The sequence below is a fragment of the Catharus ustulatus genome, chromosome 27 (assembly GCF_009819885.2).
Source record: "Catharus ustulatus isolate bCatUst1 chromosome 27, bCatUst1.pri.v2, whole genome shotgun sequence".
NCBI classification, from domain to species: domain Eukaryota; kingdom Metazoa; phylum Chordata; class Aves; order Passeriformes; family Turdidae; genus Catharus; species Catharus ustulatus.
Window position 1 is genome coordinate 2644315 of NC_046247.1, and position 19504 is coordinate 2663818.

Genomic DNA, 19504 nt, shown 5'->3' on the forward strand with positions numbered 1-19504 from the left:
GATTATTTGCTTAGCTGGCACAACAAACATGAAACAGAATAGAGAACAAAACCCAGATCACTTCAGCTCCTTGTCAATCTTCTAATAAAGAACTTATCCTTCAAGTTTGTAAAGCAAAACTATAGGATCAGTTTCTTTTCTGTGATCTTTTCCACCAAGCAGATTTCAAAACCTACCCCAGAAGTGGCTGCATTTCAGTGCTACACGAAGCAGATCCTACAACAGATAAAACTAATATTTGTAAAGCAAAAAGAGCAATTTCAGCTTAAAACCATGATAGAATCATTGGGATTGCCAGCTCCTAGGGAATAAAGTTTTATTTCTGAGACCAGTAAACTTCTTATTACCTTCACATTCACCTCTGGAGTGATTTTTGACATGATGTAAGTACAAACACTCTCCTGGATTATTCTGTTGATGTGGATCTGAACAAAATGGGGAACAACAACATTTAACAGTGCCTGTACCCTCTTCAGAAGTCCTGGAAGCATCAGAGACTGGGGAAACAAAGGTTTGATATTTATTACTGCTGTCAGCTGATGTCCTAGGTGGGCTGGAATGCTCCTCATGGAGTTCTTGGTTTGAGTTTTCTCATGGCCAAAACCACTTTTCCAAATGCAGGGAGCAGCACTGGGTGAACATCCCCCACGTTCATGCTGAGTTGGTGATGTCAGGCTGGGCCCTGTGGATGGTGTTTTCCAGTCCCCAGCCTCCTCACAATGGAATGTCCCATCAGTTCTGGAGGAATGTGGCAATGAATCCACAACTGAACTCATTTCAGATGTCACAGGGCTCTCCTGGGGAACCAGCTGTTTAGGCTGCAACACAGGATGTGACCAAAGGTCTGGATTCTGTGCCCAGCTGTTAAACCAGCTGTGGCAGTGATCCTGATCTCTGTGGGATATCTCCTGTTCATGGCCAGCTGTTAAACCAGCTGGGGCAGTGTTCTTTATCTTCCCACAGCCCATCCTCCCTCCAGGAGATCTCTCCTGTCCATGGCCACTGAGTCCCAGGGCATGGCTGATAAAATTCCATCATCCCATGGGGAGATGCTCCAGCCAGGGGAGGAGCCAAGCATTTCCTACCCTGATCAAATCTGAGATTTGGAACATCAGAGCAGCCTTTCCCACTGGATCCCAGAGGAAAACCAGACCCTTCCACATCATCCCTGGAGCTCCAGAGGGAAACTGCACCTTGTCCAGGAGCACTGCTCCAGCTGAGCCACATCTGTCACTGCAGGAGGATGCAGCCACCATGGGATGGGACTGCTGCCAACACCCTGCCTGACTGACGGCTGTCAGCTTGGATTCTGACTCTGGCAGGGCTTGGGGTTGTTCTTTGGAATTCTGTATTTCTATTTTAATTTCCCTAGCAAAGAACTGTTATTCCTATTCCCGTATCTTTGCCTGAGAGCCCCTTGATTTCAAAATTATAATAATTTGGAGGGACAGAGTTTACATTTTCCGTTTCAAGAGAGGCTTTTACCTTTCTCAGCAGACACCTGTCCTCCAAACCAGGACACCAACCACCCATCCCCAGGACAGCAAAAGCAAGGTGCTCATTCCAGAGGAGCCCCATTTGATCTGGAGCTCTCTGCAGAAGCTGAGGATGGCAAACACCACCAGCCTGGCAGGGGAGGAGTGGGCAGGCTCTGGGAGCTGCACATTTGGCAATGCTGCATGAAACTGGTGCTACACCCAGGCTGTTTGCAACAGCTCTGCTGATGCTGGCACTGCACAAGGAAACCAGGAGGAGCAGCAGGCAGAGGAAGGATCTATTTCAGGCTGCTGCAAAATGAACACTGCAGCTTCATTCTGTGGTGGCCACTCTGGCTTCCAACAGCAGGGCCAAAGTCCAGTTGTCTTCTTATTATTGAGAGAACAATGGAAATATAGTGCTTTAAACAATCACCTCCTTATGCAATGTCCCAGCTGATGCAAGGAGAGGAGAAACACGGCCAAAAAATGAGAAAACAGGAAAATGAAAGTGGGTATGTGTGTGAGTTAAGGGAAACAAAGCTTTTTTTGAGCAGGAGAGCAGAAGCAAGGTGTCAGGGCTCTGGGCCTTCACTGAGGACAGAAGTTTTCATGTGCACTTTAAACTGAAGTTATGGTTAATGAGTTGAAATAACCTGCTATGAAGAGGGGTTTAGGTGCTTGGCTTCCAAAATGACCTGGTGTCCAGGGAAACCAAAGTTTTGATTACAACAAATATTTTGTTGTGGCATCGTTCTGCTGAGGGTCCCTGAAGGATCTGCCTGTCTCCATAGTGTTGGGTGAGAGCAGGCAGAGAGCATTTTGTAAATTTTCCTTTTTTTTTTTTTATGCTGGGAAGGGAAGTTTTCCAAGCTTTGAAATGTACTTTTTTTTTTTCCTACAATGTAGTGAAAAGTAAGGCCTTTTAAAACCCTTTTGTAGTTGCTTGGCAAAGTACAGAGAAAGAGGCTCAGCAACAAATTTAATTAGGGCACTGGTTTGCAGTGTGACAGACTAAGTTCAAGAACTTGGGCAGAATCGAGCAGAACAAGAACTTCAATTGACCCTCTTGTGTATGAGAAACTCCTGCTGGAAAAAATCCAAACACTGTACCTTCCCTTCTTATCTTAGAGCATTCCATGGAGATCACAGCCTTTCATTAAATCAAATGTTATAATTAGCTTTGTCTCCAGGTATGGTACAATATAGCTGCTGTCAATGTGTTTGATTAAAGTTATTATTGTGCTCACAGTATTGACAAGAGCTGCTCAAACACACTCTGGGAAACCAAACACTGCTTTGCTGAGATCTAAATGCTCCATTTGAAGCACTTCACTTTCACATTTTGCCTGTAACTGATTCATTGTTCCTGCAGCTGTTCTTGTATATCACAACTGAACAATTTCTTGGTTTCCCAGATCCCTGCAGAATCCAGGGAACCTCCAGATTCTGAAAATATTCCTAATTTGGTCCAGTTTTGGAATGATGAAGTTTCTCTCACACCAGAAATACTTTTGCTTTTGGGGTAGAGGGTAATTTTCTGTCACTGAGTATTCATGTGCATTCTTTCATGGCTCAGATTTCTCTAGAGAGCAGCTCTGTACTTTCAAAGAGCAGCTCTCATTTGCCACCCACTTCCTTATCACTTCTTGCAACTGTGGTAAAATATGGAATGTGAAAACTGACTTATTCTAACCTTGGGGTTTTGTCCATCAGGGTTGTTCATCCTTGGATTCAATGTCACCAAGAGGGGACAGAAAAAGCAGAAAAGAGCAGCTTGGGAAGCAGGACTTGACAAGTCTGGTCCCTAGGACACATATTCTTCATAGTTGGGTTCTCTGCTGTCCAGAAGGATGCAAACTTTGATTAAGGTGTTTTCCACAGATAAATCATTTTAACACCTCTTTTCCAATGTGTATTCTCTGGACTTTACCAGGTCTGAACTCACCGTGCAGGCAAAAAGTCAATTGAGTTTTCTTGAAGCTGTAAGCGGCTGAATATTCTTGGAACATCCATTACTACAAAACTTAATTGGAATTGATCATTGAGTCAAAAGTTCCCATGTGGAAATAGAGAAATAGGAATTTATCTACAGAGATAGAGAGCATGGCCATGTAAGCCTCATGTGGAAGGAATGGGGATAGGAGAAGTTTGCTTTCGATCTCAGTAACCATAAAATAAAAACAATGACACTGCAGAAATGTAGCTTTACCCAGAGGTCTGGCTCAAAGCTGGGAATAACATTGGAGCTCCATGAAAACTCTTTGCTGTTAAGCAAAGTGAAAGGAGTCAACCTGAACCACTTTTTAATAATTAAACCTTGCACTAGTGGCTCAGATGAACTCATTTCTCTTTGCATGCAGCACGCTGGGCAGATGTTCTGTGACTAATTATTGCAGCTCAGTGCAATGCTCATTAGACATTATCAGCTGGATCTTGTGTCCTTGTGTGACTACATCCTAAATTCCACCTGGTTTATAGGGATGGCTCTTTTCAAAGATCCCTGGAAACCTAATTCTGCCATTCTACACACTTGTCTTTGCCCAAGTATAGTTTGGATGAATTGATAATCAAGTATCAGTAAAGGAGTTTTTACTTTCTATCCCTCCATCCCTCTTGGAGTCTTTTATAAAGTAACTTCCAGTTTAAAAAATAAATGGCTTTTCCCCCTGGGATAGAAGCACCCAGGTCTCTCTGCTGATGGGCAAAGCAAGAAGCAGGATCATGTCAAAACCAGTGTGCACAGGGAACCTCAAAGGCAAATTTGTTCTGTTCCAGGTAGTGAAGTGCGAAGATGAAACAGCCACAGAAAGGGAAAGGAAAAAAGGTCAATAAAGAAAGTAATTCAGGGCTTACTCTTGTCTAGGATTTTTAAACAGTCTCTAGGTTTGCCAGTTAAGAATCACATTAAACAACTTGCCCTTTTCCTGTTTCTCAGGGGTCCTCCCTCCACAGCTCCTTTGAGCTCTATCTCCTGCTGGAAGTCACCTTTTCCTCCTTCATGGCAGTACTTGGCTGTGGTAGCACCATTGTGATGTATTGCCAGGCTTAATTACAAATAATTGTGTCTTTCATTGGTGTCTTATAATTAGCTTCCCATTTGCCAAGTTGAGAATGACATTGTCTGAACACGAGCACATAATTCAGTGATCAGAGCTCTGATCTTGGAAACCACATGGGAGTTACTCGGCCCTCTGCATGTACTGGCCCTTCCTTGCACAGGAACTGGCACAGCACAGTCAAAATGAAAATAAAATGCCTGGGCTTGCTGGAACTTTTGTCCTGGTTTTGTTTCTTTGAGGTGCAAAGGTTTGGATTTGGAAGGGGAAGGGGAGAAAGTGAGCTAGGGGAATATACATAAGGAATGGAAATACATAAGGAATGAAAAAGAATTGTGTCTTAGGTTGCAATGCAGGATGTAACCAAAAATCTAGATTCTGTCCCCAGCTGTTAAACCAGCTGTGGCAGTGATCCTGATCTCTGTGGGATACCTCTTGTTAATGGCCAGCTGTTAAAAACCAGGTGGGGCAGTGTTCTTTATCTCTGTGGGATATCTCCTGTTAATGGATCATTTATTAAACCAGCTGCGGCAGTGTTCTTTATCTTCCCACAGCCCATCCTCCCTCCAGGAGATCTCTCCTGTTCATGGCCACTGAGTCCCAGGGCATGACTGATAAAATTCCATCATCCCATGGGGAGATGCTCCAGCCAGGGGAGGAGCCAAGCATTTCCTACCCTGATCAAATCTGAGATTTGGAACATCAGAGCAGCCTTTCCCACTGGATCCCAGAGGAAAACCAGACCCTTCCACATCATCCCTGGAGCTCCAGAGGGAAACTGCACCTTGTCCAGGAGCACTGCTCCAGCTGAGCCACATCTGTCACTGCAGGAGGATGCAGCCACCATGGGATGGGACTGCTGCCAACACCCTGCCTGACTGACGGCTGTCAGCTTGGATTCTGACTCTGCCAGGGGTTTTGTATTACTGCATTTTATTTTAATTTTCCTATTAAATTGTAGTTCTGACTTGGGGTCTCCCACTGGTTTGCTTTCAAAGCAGCAGACATGGGAAGAACAGATCTTGCCAGCATTGAGAGATGCTTTTAGACAGTCAGGTGAATACTCTGCTCTCGTGAGACCCCACCTGCAGAGCTGCCTCCAGCCCTGGAGGCACAGAAAAAATTGAGAGAGACTATTTATAAAGGCCTGGAGTGACAGCAGAACAGGGAATGGCTTCCCACTGCAGAGGGAAGGGTTAGATGGGATTCTGGGAAGAAAGTCTTCCCTGTGAGAGTGGTAAAGACCTGGCAAAGGTTGCCCAGAGCAGCTGTGGCTGCCCCATCCCTGGACCTGTCCAATGCCATGTTGGATGGTGTAAACTTTCTTTTTGTCTCTGGCAGTTGTTTTGGGAGGAATTGCATCATCCACAGGATGGGGCTCAGAGCAGCCTGGGAGAGTTGAAGTTTTCCCTGCCCACAGCAGGGGATGGCACTGGATGACCTTTAAAGTCCCCTCCAACCCAGACTATTCTATAAATCTTTGATTCTACAATTCTCATAGCTCAGCAATAAAAGAGAAATGAGTTCTACACATGTAAAACTTCATGGCTAAATTCAGGATTTCATACCAGCTCAGGACAAATGATATGCAAATCAAACCACATTTCTTTAGGCTCTCAAAATTGTCTTTCAGATTTAGCCTAGTTTATAAAGCTTTTCAGAGCAAGGATGAAATGCATTCTTAAATGCCAGCAGTCACAAACAAACACTGAGAAAGTTGTCTAAATTTCAGCAACAGTTCAGAAGTTTTGACAATTCAAAATGTTTGCAGTCAAGTGAAAAGCCAACAAGGTTTGGTAAGTAACAGACAAGTCTTCAGCAGGTTTTCCTCCTCTGATTATGTGATGGGAGAAAATTGTCACTCACTTCTAGAGATATTTCCATCATTCCTGTGGACTAGCACAAGCTGTGTGTGCTCAGTAGCTCTGAAATTGTGTCTGGAAGCAGTGAGAGAGAAAGCAAAGTGAGGAAGCTGAGGTGCAGACACTTTCCAGGAGTCTGGACTTCGCCTTTCCATGCTGTTAGCACACCCTGTCACTGCAGCTCTCCCTAATTAAAGCAGGATGACAAGCCTGTAAGTCTGATTCATCACTTACACCATCATTTACCTCAATAGAGAGAATCTGCACTAAAAAAAATCAGAATCCCTGCAGAGCTGTCACACCTCCAGGCTCTGCTCCTGCAGGATTCCAGCAGCAGCCTCTGCTGGTTCCAGACCCTTCCCATCACACAGGGCTGAATTCTGGGGTGTGGGGCAGGGGCTCAGCAGCCAGGGCTGAGGGTCTGACACTGAGCCCTCCTTCCAAGGCACTTCCCTAACACAGCCTCACTCCCAGATGTGCAATCCAAGGGGAAAAAGGTGACAAATGTGATTGCACCAGGTGCAGAGTGCACTAAGGATGACAGAAAATCCCACCAGACAACAGGAGGTCACATTTCCACAGAGACCAACGTGGGCTCTGCTGAATTCAGCCCCAAATTCAGAGCAGGGTAAGGAGTTACCCCCAGAGCAGGACTCGAGCTGTTTTTAAACTCCTTATGAATAAGTGAAAGGCTGCTCTTCTCAGCTAGTCAAGGGCTATCATCCCCAGTTCATTCCCAATTAAAAATCCAGAATGCAGTTGCTCAAGGTCTCCAAGGGAACCAACAACACAGCAAGGATTAGAACTAAGGATTTCCTGTCCTATCTGCAAACCACACCTCTCTCCTGTTTACAATGTGAACTTATTCCCAAGCAGAAAAGCCATGTGAATGGAACAATTAATTCTGCTATTTCGGCCTCCCTTCCTTCCCTTCTCAGTTCATTCCTGGCATTACCTTCAGGTCCTTGCAAATCTGGTACCAGAAGAACTGTGGGACAAAGCAGAGTAAGAAAAGAACATTTCAGGATAAATATTTTAGCTGCAAATACTTGAATTTTGACTTATATATTTTTTTGCTTAATTAAGTTTGAAACACTTTAGAAATAACCTCAAAATATGGTGTTCTTGTTAATGAAAAATGAAACCAAAAGGTAAATGAGCCTGAACCTGAAATCCTGAAGCAAGGAGTAGGTTAATGTATCACTTGAATGGTAGCTACCTGGAAATGTCATTTTGTGCACGCATGACTTGAGCATCACTAGAGTGACAGTGTTACTACTCAGAGTAAGTTACTATCAACAGAGTTTTAAAGAGATCATACTTTTCCTTTTTTTTTTTTTTTTTTTTTAATTTTTTTTTTTTAAGTCACATTTTCACATTTCCTGGAATCAAGAGCTAAAAGCTCCTGGTGGAAAAATATAATCTGAAAATTTCTCATGCCTTTCTACAGTTCCAGGACTTAGGACATCAGTGTGTTCCCACCCTTTAAACACCGTGGGAATTTGGTAACACCAAGCTGATTGAAATTGTCTAGAGGATCAACAGCAAAAACGCCTCAGCTCAAAGCCTGAAGTGACATTTTAGTCCAATTTGTATATTTAATCAGCATTCCCCACAATCCATGGTTTTTAAGGAGCATTTCTTCTGGCAAAGTGGGATCCTTGATGGATAAGTTCATGCTCCCTGCTAGCACCACTCAGAGCTACCAATTAACTCCTGACTGCAAAATGCTACTGAAATCACAGGCTGCTTCCAAGTGCAAAAACATGATTCCAAGGACCAAAAACATGATTCCAAGGAGCAAAACCATGATTCCAAGGAGCTGATCCTGCTCTTTTCAGACCACTTGGCTTTTTAGGTGTGTTTTAGTAGCAACAGCTTCAGTCATCCAAACAAGATAACAACAGGGCCTGAATTAAAACTTGTATTTTTGAAACACACCTGTACAGGTGTAATTCTTCAATTCCTACTGAAGGATAATAGCTTGTTAACAATTAATGCATAAAAGCACTTTGCCTTGGTAGGAATCTAAAACAGAAGATGTTAAAGCCCACAGTTAAAAATAACAGGGAAATCCTATGGAGAGCAGTGTTTTGAGCATGCTTGCTTTTCAGCTTCCTGCTTTTGTTAAGCAAAAATGTTTCATTTAAGTCTCTGAGGGTTTTATTTCACTTATTTAGATCACCCAGGCAGGTTTATTAGGAAGGTAAAATTAATACTTCTTTTAACCCTGCAATCCTTCACCCCAAAAAAGCAATGTTTCTGTGTAGAGGCCATGAGAGTTTGAAGGCTTATAAAGCAAAAATAACCCAACCCCAAATAAAAACTCCTCAAGGACTTTGGAGTTGTGTGTGCTGGCTCCTCCCCTTCCTGCAAATCGTCTTCTAAAGGTGCTGGGGATGGCTGAGGCTGCTCTCACCTGGAGTTACCTGAGATGCACCATGCTGGCTGATGGGGCTGTGCACCAGGGGCTGGGGCTTCCCCCCAAGGTAATTTTTTATTCTCATTTTTTGTGTTTCTGTTTTGTTCCCTTTATTGAGCTAAACATCCTCAAAGAGTCAAGAAATGCCAATTATCCCCTTTCTAAAGGCTGAATAGGAGGAGAATTTAATAGCTTTAAAGGTATTCTCTGAGCATGGATTTGTTGGTGTTGGTGTAACTTGATTTTGTCATGGTGCAAAGGACTTGTGATTTCAACTGAAGGATCTGTTTGTCTGTTGGGAGGTGAAATTGGGGCTGTAAAGGACAAACATCCCTCACTCTGGGGCAGGGAGTAGCTGGGAATCTGTTCCTGGGAGGGCCTTGTCGTGCATGGGCTGCAGGTATTTTCTGGCAATTCTACTAATTGAGTTTTTAATCACTTTTGTTAGAATAAAGCCACTTTGTGAGGGCCTTGTGTTGTCCTCGTGGTGGATAGTTTGGGATGACTGTTCTCATTTTGTTTTGATGTTTTCTTCCTGTTTGTAGCTATCAGAGTTCTAAGTTGTGTCCAAATTGAGTTGGAAGACTCAAAGTTATCCCCAACCAATCATTTAATTGTAGCTGCTTCTTTTTAGGGAGGGTTAAATCTATGCCTTGTGAACTTTTAATCTTCTCCAATGGCTCCAGGCTTAATTTCAATAGGATTATCAGCATCCCATAACAGCTCTCTTACTTTTTGGTTGGGTTTATTTTCCATAGAACTATCTGCAGTTTATAAAAACAACAAAAAACAAACACCAAAAAAACAACAACAAAAAAACCCCAACTAAACACACACAAAAACCTTATAGTAAAAGACACAGAAATAAGAATGGAAACTTTCTAGAAATCTCAATTTACCCCTCTTGTTTTAATTTTTAATCCCAAAATACTGGGACACTCCTGCCCTCACCAACAAGCCCTCCAAACTGAAAAAAAATTGTTTTTTACCAGACAGGTGCTTCCTGACTACCTCTAACACCTTTTCCCTTCTTTTCCAGAAGCTTCATTTTCCCTTTATCTTTCCCTGTATTTTTGCACTTGTTTTAAAATAAAATTCAGGTGCATGGATTGTCTGCAAAATATGCTAAAAAAATCAATTAATGTGTTACAAATTGTAGTTTCAGTAGCAGTGTCTTAGCCCTGCTATAACATATCAAATTTGGAACTGGTTTTAAACCTGTTTTGCAAACTATTCCTGCAAAGGACATATGATTTAATTTTTTTTCCCCAAGCCTAATTAACTCTTCTGTTTGCCTGTATCAGGCTAAAGTTAAGAATAAAAGTCTTAATAATTTATGGAAAAAAATGCTGAGGGCTCCTCTTGTAACAGCAGGGTTTTAATCCAATGAACTTCACAGTTTTAGGATGACACAAATTGCTTTTTACCAGAATTAGTCATTTCCATGGCAGAGTTTGCTCAGTGAGGAGTAGTTGGGGCACTCAATTCCTGGATGGTTGTTAGGTTGGGTTTTCTGGGTCTCTAAAAAAAATTCCTGCAAAATGAACTGAAAGATATGTATTATCCTTTTCTGCTTTTTTTTTATTGATGAGATGAGATTTTATGCCCAGGTCCCCTCCATCCCAAAACATTCCTTCCTTGATTTTTCCCAACCGTGTAATCATGTAAGAAATTTTTAATTTATTTTTGGAAAGGGAAATGTTGAAAACCCAGTGAGTTTGAAAGTGCCCCAGTGACACAGAGCACAAGAAATATCTTTATAGTGTTCAGGTTTAGGAACTGGACATGCTTAAACCTTTGTTTACACCTTGGTTTTACCAAAAAATTGTGGCCACTGGCAGTTGAGTGGAACATGGTTAAGGTGAAATCAGGTCGAGTAAAGGCAGAAAAAGCAAATTAAACTGTGTGTGCCCACAGAAGAGCCCTGGGCTGGCAGCTGGCACACAAACAGCAGCAGGGACACAGCTGCTGAGAGAGGTGAAGAGGGTGGATGGGTTGGGACTGGGGTGGATGGGTTGGGACTTGTCCCACACGTAATTTTCCCTGAGACTTCTTGCAGAACCAGGGTCTGCCTGACCTTTCCTTCAGCTTTCCTGCAGCAGCACCAAGATGTGACTCAGCACCGGTTTGATAATGGCTGCTCGTGTGGAATAAAGAGTGGGAAATGGGGGTGAACGTTAGCAAACATTTTCTAGCAGTTAAAGCTGTTATTCTCTGAAGTCTCTGCAAAATCACAAAGGAAAGCTCTCAGTGAAACACTCGAAGCTGAAGGGAATGAAGCAGAGAAGGGAATTACAGTGCCCTGATGTTAACCTGCACGTGGCCTCAGATGGCTCAGCTATTACTAAATTCCAGTGATAATTCTGGTGATAATTGCTCCCTTTATTTCTAAACGGAATTGTTGTAATTCATTACAGTCTTGTCTAACAGGTCAAATTACTGGAAAACTAAAGCAGATACAAAATGAGTTGCTGATCGTGCCCTTCTTTGGAGCCTCAGCTGTTTGATCAGTCATTTGACATTATTATATATTTTTATTGGTTGCTGGTCACATGTTCCACTTTGATTTTTAGGTTGTTCTAACTTCCACAGCTCCTGCTCTAGGCTGCTGTGAGCTGTGACCACTCTCTGTGTAGTTTTCTGACAAATGTCACAGTAAATAGATGCAGAAATGCAGTTTTGTGAGTCCTTGTTCCTGTAAGTCCCTCCCACTTCCCAGAGGTGTTCAGCTGAAGGAGTTTGTGTGCAGAGTAAGGATTAGTCATTAAAGCGTGATCAGAGTAGATAAATGCTCATTAAAGCTTTGTGCTGTTGTGGCTGTGTATAAATGTAACATCACACAGTAAAAATCTCCCCAGAGCACCTCAACAAATGCCCAAGCTCCAGAGAAATCTGAGCATGTGCTCATAAACTTTGAATCAACCATTCCAAGTGTGAACACTGAACTACCGAGCAAGTGAACACCCAGGCAAAGGTTGTGGTTCCCAAGATGTCTCACTAATTACTCTGGCTGTGATTTAATGTTATTTATTTATTAGGCTCCATTATTTTCTGCAGCTCAGTTAGTTCACAACAAAAACCTGAAATGTTGGAGTTATAATCCATCCTCCTGGCACCATGATATTAAATCTTTTCTAAGAGGGATTTTAATTTTAATTATAAGGTATGTACTAAGGCTTCATTAATTTGTATTACAGAGCTAATTGCAGGTCTCTTTGCCTTATTTAAATTTTTTTAACAACAAAAGTTCTTGAACCAGTGCTTATTCTACTATGAGGATAAATTCTGCAGTGATTATACAGAAGGCAATGGATGAATTGAACTGGATTTGCAAAATTTCCTCCTAAACAGTTGCAGGACAATTCTGCTTAGGTTGAAAAAAGTATGTTTAAGGAATTCTGAAAAGAGAGGAATGCCAGCTTTCATGCTGAATTTGGTATCAAACATGGCCACAGATTTGTAGAATTGAGTGAATTGTTCTTGAGCTCTGGGAAATGTGGGCTGGGATGTTTGGGATCAGGGATTTTGTCTTCATTGTGATTGTTTCCAAACTTGCAGTATTTTTGTTTTTTAGGTCTTTAGTTTGCTCTCAAAACAACCTAAACAAAACACTTGGTTCCAGAGACTTCCACACTTTGGTGAGTTGCAATTCTTTAGAACATCCCAAGTGTGTTAAGTGTTCTTTCAAATGTTACTGTCCTTTCCAAGATTGATTTATTTGCCTGTGCAATTTTTTTTATCAGGAATGCAGAGATAAATCTGAATTTCAGAATAACCTGTAAGCTGGGCCAGTTGTGAGTTTCTGGTGGGAGCCTGGCTGTTTTTTATTCATTAGTGGTATTCATTTCCTATTTTGTGCTGGACTTTACCAGCAATTCAATGGCCTTTTAGTTTAGAAAAGGTGTTTAGAACTGGAAATGCAAAAATCAGTGTACGGGATGGTTTTGGAGGCTCGTTCCAAGTCACATTTCGAGTTTGTGGCAGTGCTGGGTTTGCAGGATGAGCTCATGAATCTCCAAGTGAAATCTGGATTAGCAAGATCTACCCAGCCCGAGAAGAAAATGTTTGCACAAACATCTGCGAAGGGAAACCGATGACTTTCACAAGATCTTAAATAGATTGTACTGAATCAATTATGCCAGTGCTGTAGTTAACTACAGCTGAGACTGGAACTGGGACCCAGCGAGCTAAAAAGGAGGCTCCATCCTCCCCGAGCCAGCGGGAGCTGAGCCAAGCTGGGCTCAGCTGAAAGCCTTTCTTTGTGGATCTTGCTGGCTGTCAGTGTGAAAGGTGGATGGAGGCTAAAAATGGCTCAGGAGCATGGCTGGTGTATGCAGGGAATAGCAATGAGAGCGGAGTGAGAGCAGAGAGAGACCTGCACCTTGTGGGAAGCATCCAATGGGGTGGAAAATGCGCAAGCAAACAGGTTATGTGTGGCTGCTGCACGGGGAATGGCAAAAGGGAGCAAAGGGAAGGGAAAAAAACCAAAAGGACAAGTGAGGGGGGATGTTTGAGAGACGTGAAGGATTATCAGGGAATGGTGGTGGGCACTGAGCAGGCTCCCCAGGGAATGGGCACGGCCCCAAGGCTGCCATTCGAACAGCGCTCTCAGGGATGCTCAGGGTGCGATTTGGGGTCTGTGAAGGGCCAGGAGCTGAATCCATGATCCTGGGGAGTCCGTTCCAAGCCAGGAGATTGGATTGATGAAGGGCGAGCCCTGGAGGAGAGAGATTAGCGAAGGAACATCATGAAGGGGAGCCCGGGGATGAGAGGGGCAGAACCGGAGAGCGGAGGGGCTGAGAGCGGACAGGGGCCGAGCTGAGGGGCCGGAGCCCCGCCACGAGAGCGGGCAGGGGCTGAGCTGAGGGGCCGGAGCCCCGCCATGAGGGCAGCCGATCGATGCCGGCCCGAGGGGCGGCAACCCCTCCATGAGGGCGGGCAGGCGCCGAGCTGAGCGAGGGTCGCTAACCCCGCCACGGGAGTGGTCGATGCCGGGCTGTGGGCGGCCGATGGACGCCGAGCCGAGGGGCAGCAGCCCTGCCATGAGGGCGAGCAGGGGCTGGGCAGGGACATGGCGGCGCCGCCCTCCCTCCTGAGGGCGGCAGGTTCCCGCCCCGCGCTGACGTCACCCCCAGCTCTGCCGGCGCCATTTTGGACGCTCACCGCCGGGGGGGCCGGAGCGGGGCCGCCCCAGCCCCGCCGCGGCCGCGCCGCCGCCGCCTCCATCCGCCGCCATCGCCGCCCGCCGCCGCCGCCCGCCCCGCGCCGCCCGCCCGCGCCGCCCGCTCCGCCCGACCCAACGCGGCCGCTATCGCCAGCACAATATGGCAGGTAAGGGCAGCCTGCCCCCCCTGCCCCGGCGTGGCTCGGGGGATCTTCCCCGCTGCCTCCCGGCCGCCTCTCCCATTCCGGCTTGCGCCTTTCTGGTTGTGGGGTGGGTTGTGTGTTTTTTTTTTTTAATCCTCTCTTGTGGGAATTGGTGGTTTGCTCCCACCCACCCTTCCTTCCCTCCGTTCTCGGGGGAAGGGAGAAAAAAAAAAAAAAAAAAAGCATGGAAGAAGCAAGGTGGAGGGGAAGTGGTGTGTTTTGGAGTTGAGCAGCTCGCAGGCAGGGTGGGTCTGCTGCCTTTTCGTGGAATCATGGAAGGATTTGGGTGGGAAGGGACCTTAAAACCTGCCCAGTGCCACCCCCTGCCATGGCAGGGACACCTTTCCGCTGTCCCAGGCTGCTCCCAGCCCATCCAGCCTGGCCTTGGGCACTCGCAGGGATCCAGGGGGCTGTGGGCACCCTGTGCCAGGGCCTGCCCACCCTCCAGGAACGATCCCTGCCCAAAATCCCAGCTCCTTCACTTTGAACGCCTTCCCCCTATCCTGTCACTACACGCTGTGCTGAAGAGTTTCCCCCTGGAGGCTCTGGGGTCGGTGCTTGTAGGGATTTCTCAGAAGCGCTGCCGTGCATGGAGAGGTTCCAGGTGCAGGCGGTGTCCAGATTGCAGTCGCACCCTTCTGTAGGGAGCAGCCTCTGAGCATCTGCAAATGCCAGTAAAATTTGGCACAGGGCGTAATTAAACAGCACACAGGTCTCGCTGTGTTTTCTTTCCCATTCCTTTTCCCATTCCTTTCACTGCTTGCTCCCCATTTCGCATCCCCAAATGCTGTGTGTGTGCAGAACGGATCTCTCCCCTCTTACTTTTCCTGGCGATTTCTTCGTTTGGAAATGTATTCATCCCCCCTCCTCTGCACATGAATTGTCTTTTCAGTGCTTTGCATGTGGAGGAGCAAAGCATGGGAGGCTTTGTGAGGCTTGTGCTTTGCCTTTCCCCCCTACACCATGCTCATGCTCCTCCCTCCTCTCCTTTTTAATCGTGGGGGGGACAAAGTGCCAACTTGGTTCCAGTGGATCCTGTGGAAAAGAGGACTTCAGCTCCAGGAAGCAGGAGCAGGGATTTTCTCCAAGCTGTTGCCTTTGAGTGCTTCTGTGGTGCTAGCTGCTAAATGACAAATGAAGCCGAAGAGAGGAAAGAAAATGGATTGTGGGATTTTTGGGGAATGATGAGGGGGAAAAGCGTTTTGCCATCTCCTGTGTGAATGGGTGCTGTTGCTCGCCTTCGCCTTCTCAGGTTATGCAGCTTGGGTGTCTGTAATCCTTCAGGGAAGAATTTAAAGCAAGCAAAAAATGGAGATTGTACTCTATTCCAGGACTTCTCATCCTTAGGCACTTCATTTTTTCTGGAAAGATTCTCTTCAGCCTTCTGATTTTCTTCTCTTTGAGTTTTTTTGCCTGCCTTAACTTGGGAAGAGTCTCCTCCTGTATTCTTTGTTATCCCCAAAGCCCTACCAGAGCTCGGGATTAATGTGTAAATGCCATCTGTTGCTCAGCCGGTTTGAGTTGTGTGCAGGAAAAGTTCCATTTTGACAGTGGCTTTTGGGAAGAAGAAAAAAAAAAAAAAAGACGGGGAAAAAAAAAAAAAAAAAACAACCAACCAACCGAGGCAAGCCCATTTCTGTCTCTTCCTGTATGTCCTCAGCCCTGCAGTGATTTGCTCAGGATGAAATGCAAAAGAAATGGGTGGTGATTTTTGGTGTGTGTTTTGGTGGCACGGTTTAAATGAATCACTGCCTTCCACCGAGGCGGTAATGTTCCTGAAGTTTTCTCTCCGATCCGTTTTCTATGGTAGTAGAACTTGTTCCCCTCCGATTGCTTGTTTGCTTTTTCTGCTCGGATTTGCTGCCTTTTTTTTTTTTTTTTTGTCGGGCTGATAATTGCTTTCATTACTTCTGCGAAGAGACTCTAAAATTGTGGTAAAATTCTTTTTCTTTAGCCTTGAGCGCGTAGGGTCGGCACAGCGGGTTTGTGGAAGGAGGAAATGAATTGTGTGCTTGGTTTGTGTCGGGTGGGAGATGGAAATTTTCTAAAAATGCACAGCTCTGATAGTCTCTATTTAAGTTGTTAGTGTGTGTGTGTGTTTTTTCTGACTGCTCAAGTAGGAAAAAGCTTCGTGTGAAACGTGCACTTGAATTTTAAATCGGTCCTTAATGGTGCTTAGCCCAGCTTTTCACCCTGTTTTTGACAAACGCTGCATTGAGGGCTGACAAAAACAATATCCAGAGGAAAAAGGTGGGGAGGGTGCTGTGTGATTGTGAGGAAGTGGGCGTACACAGCTCTGAAATGTGCAATCTGCAACCATTGTGTGCCTGCCCTGCTGCTCTGGGGGGGCTCGTTTTTATTGAATTGTTCTCGTTTTTTTAGGAGCTGGAGGAGGAAATGACATTCAGTGGTGTTTTTCTCAGGTGAAAGGCGCTGTAGATGATGATGTAGCAGAAGGTAAGAGTGATATTTTTTACTGTTTTTTGACTTTTTCACCATTCCTCGTGTAGGGAGATGTGGATGCAGGCAGTGAAATATCCCAGTGCATGTTGAGCAAAACAAATGGACTTTTCATGTGCATCCCCATATCCACATTCAGGTTTAAACTCTGGTTTGAAAGTGTTCAGCACTCTTGTTAAAAAAGTTGACTTCTTAAATTATTTTTGCTGGATTTTTTTCCTATGATTGTGAAGATGTTTCTGATTTTTTTGGCTTTTGATTTGTGTTCTTTCCTAATCTGCAAAATGGTGAATGTGGTGCTTGCATTCCACAAGGAGGTGTTGTGAGAATTAATATTCATACTCTTTGAAGATCTAAGTACTAGATAAAGCAATTGTTCCAATCTTCCCAGCTCCAATTAACAAATGGAGGAAGAAATCTGAATATTTGTGTGTGCCTACTTAGTACATAAAGAGCAGATTTGGGTTTGAAATGATACTGGGAATTGTGGAAAACTTTTTTTCCAAGCTGGCAGTGACAAGTGTCACGTTACACTAAGATGGCTGCCTCTGAATTTCACTGCAAAAGCTGAACTGGGTTTTTTTTTTTATCTCTTCCTTGGATTTTGGGGTTGGAGGAATGGTGCTTTTCTGTCTGCTGGAGAGCAGAATCTCTTCTGTGGTTGTTTTTGAGGAAAGTTCTCTTGATTTGTGAATTTATTTGGCCATAAAGTCCAGTGTGCACAAAGCACCCTGTAAGATCATGAGTTAAAAGTTTTCTTTTGCAAGCAGTTGGTCTTGTCACTTATGTAATTCCTGGGTTTTTTTTCTTTTTTTACATATCTTGAATGCTGTGACATACAAGTGAGATTTGTGTTATATTTAGAAAAGCAGTAACTACAGTTTCCATTATTTCCCTGCTTGACACGTGGTTCAGATTAACTTCCAAAGGCCAGAAGAAAAGATGGATATAAACATAACTGAGTTGTTTTTATTTATTAGCTGCAGCATGTGGTGAGAAACCTGTAACAGTTGTAATTTTAAATCCTTCAGGAGGTAGATTTTAAAGCTTGAACTCAGAAGTGCTCTTAAATGTGGTATAATTTTTTTCTGTAATTTTTTTTAATCTATCAAGCTAAATCCTTAAGTGCAAGTATTGAAGTTGTGGTGCTTGCAAATAATTCTTCATTAAAATAGACATTGATATGCTTCTAGGAGCAATGAACTTGTATCTAGGTATAGAAAAACAGCCTTTGTGGGGTGTGGAAATGCAGAAGTGAGGAAACAGGAAGGAAGGACAGGCTGTTTGAAGTGTTGCACTCTGTTACGAAAGGAGCCCTGCCAGCCTTGTGCCTCCTGCTCTGAACCCTGCTGGGACCCTGGGCTGCAGCTCAGGGAAGCCTTGGAGAGAATTAAAAGTTTCAACTAAAGCAGCTTGGTTTCCTAAACATTGTAAGATCACAGTATCCATTTTTTGTGTTATGGACAGTGTAACCTTCTGATTCTGTTACCCACAGAGCAAAGAGAAATTTTGTTTCATTGTCAGCTGTAGGATAAGTCTGGAGATTCAAAGTTTATTGTCCTGCGAGGTGTGGTGAAGCTGAGCTGCCCAGAGAGATCCCAAGTGTCATTGGTGTTGTGTTTGGGTGTAATCAGTGTGCTGAGCTGAAATTCTCTCCTGTCCTGTGCATTTGGCTCCCCCAATCCATCTTTGTTCCATCTTGAGATTCAAAGTGTATTGTACTGCAAGGTGTGGTGGAGCTGAGCTGCCCAGAGAGATCCCAAGTGTCATTGATGTTGTACTTGTGTGTAATCAGTGTGCTGAGCTGAAATTCTCTCCTGTCCTGTGCATTTGGCTCCCCCAGTCCAGCCTGGGAGTTGAAGGCAGTTGTTGATATTGATTTCTTGTTGTACATCAGTGTCTCGCTGTAGTTCTGGTGGAAGTGTTGTGTATCAGGGTGGTTGCATTTTCCCATTTCCAAGCTTGAAGGTTCATTTCCATGGCTTGGAGCCTTCTGTGGTTCCTGCTCCAGCTGGAGCAGCAGTTCTGGCCTTTTGGAATTCCCAAGGACAACTGACACTGGGTCCAAGTGCAGTCTGAGGATGTTTTTTTTATTCCCTGCCTTTCCATCTGCTTTCTTGGGGCAGGCCATGGTGAAAGCTTCAGGAAATCTCACTGTGTGAAGCTTTAATGAGTCTTTAACCACTGTGGTCTGCCAGAGAACAGGTCTGGACTCCAATCATGCCTGTGGTGAGCACAGTACCAATTTGTGTACAGGAGTACAAGGCTGGGGAGATCTGATTTTTGAGTGGCTGCTGAGCTCAAAATCTAAATGGCTGTTTGTTGTGGAATGCTGCAACTTCATTAAAAACAAAGTGAAGAAAACAAACTGAAAGAATTGGGAGTTTCACTTTGTTTTCCTCCTGTTGGGAGCTCAGTGTTGCAATATTTACATTGGAGAGCTGAGTTGAACTAAGCTGAAGCAGTGATAACCAGGAAACTGCATCATTTAATTGCATTAATCAGTGGGATCCAAACCCCTGTTTGTAACAGTCTCCCTACAATGGTTTTGTCTATAAAACAGCACAACAGAGAAGAAGATTTTGACCAGCAACACTTAATACAGTAAAAGTTGTAGCAACTTTTAAAAACCTGTCAAGAATGCTGCTATGTAGCTTCCAGAATATTTAAGATCAGACCTGACCTCCAGCCTTCCCATCACATGTATAACCTGTAATTCTTTAGATTCTTGGACCAGGCTGGCTGGTTTTTACAATTCAGTATTTGGTGGCTGAGACATGAACTCTGCCACACAGGTTTTTAACTTTCTGCCTTTCCAACACTGGGTGTGACATGTAAGGGGAAGGAGGGGAAATTGTC

The 19504-nt window shown here is 44.4% G+C and overlaps 1 protein-coding gene across 5 annotated transcripts in view; it reads left to right on the forward strand.

Moving 5' to 3' along the window:
* Window positions 1-13150: 13150 nt before the first annotated feature.
* The window catches only part of PPP2R2A (protein phosphatase 2 regulatory subunit Balpha), a 38100-nt gene continuing 31746 nt past the window's right edge, over window positions 13151-19504 (forward strand). The window contains exons 1-2 of one of the 5 annotated variants that reach the window (XM_033081244.2): window positions 13151-13244; window positions 16568-16642. In XM_033081244.2, the coding sequence (XP_032937135.1) occupies window positions 13217-13244; window positions 16568-16642 (103 nt within the window). In that variant the 5' untranslated portion in view covers window positions 13151-13216. Of the gene's footprint in view, window positions 13245-14079; window positions 14150-15211; window positions 15336-15812; window positions 15992-16051; window positions 16120-16567; window positions 16643-19504 lie in introns of those variants that run through there. The other 4 variants (XM_033081246.2, XM_033081245.2, XM_033081243.2 and 1 more) reach the window with 4 other exon arrangements.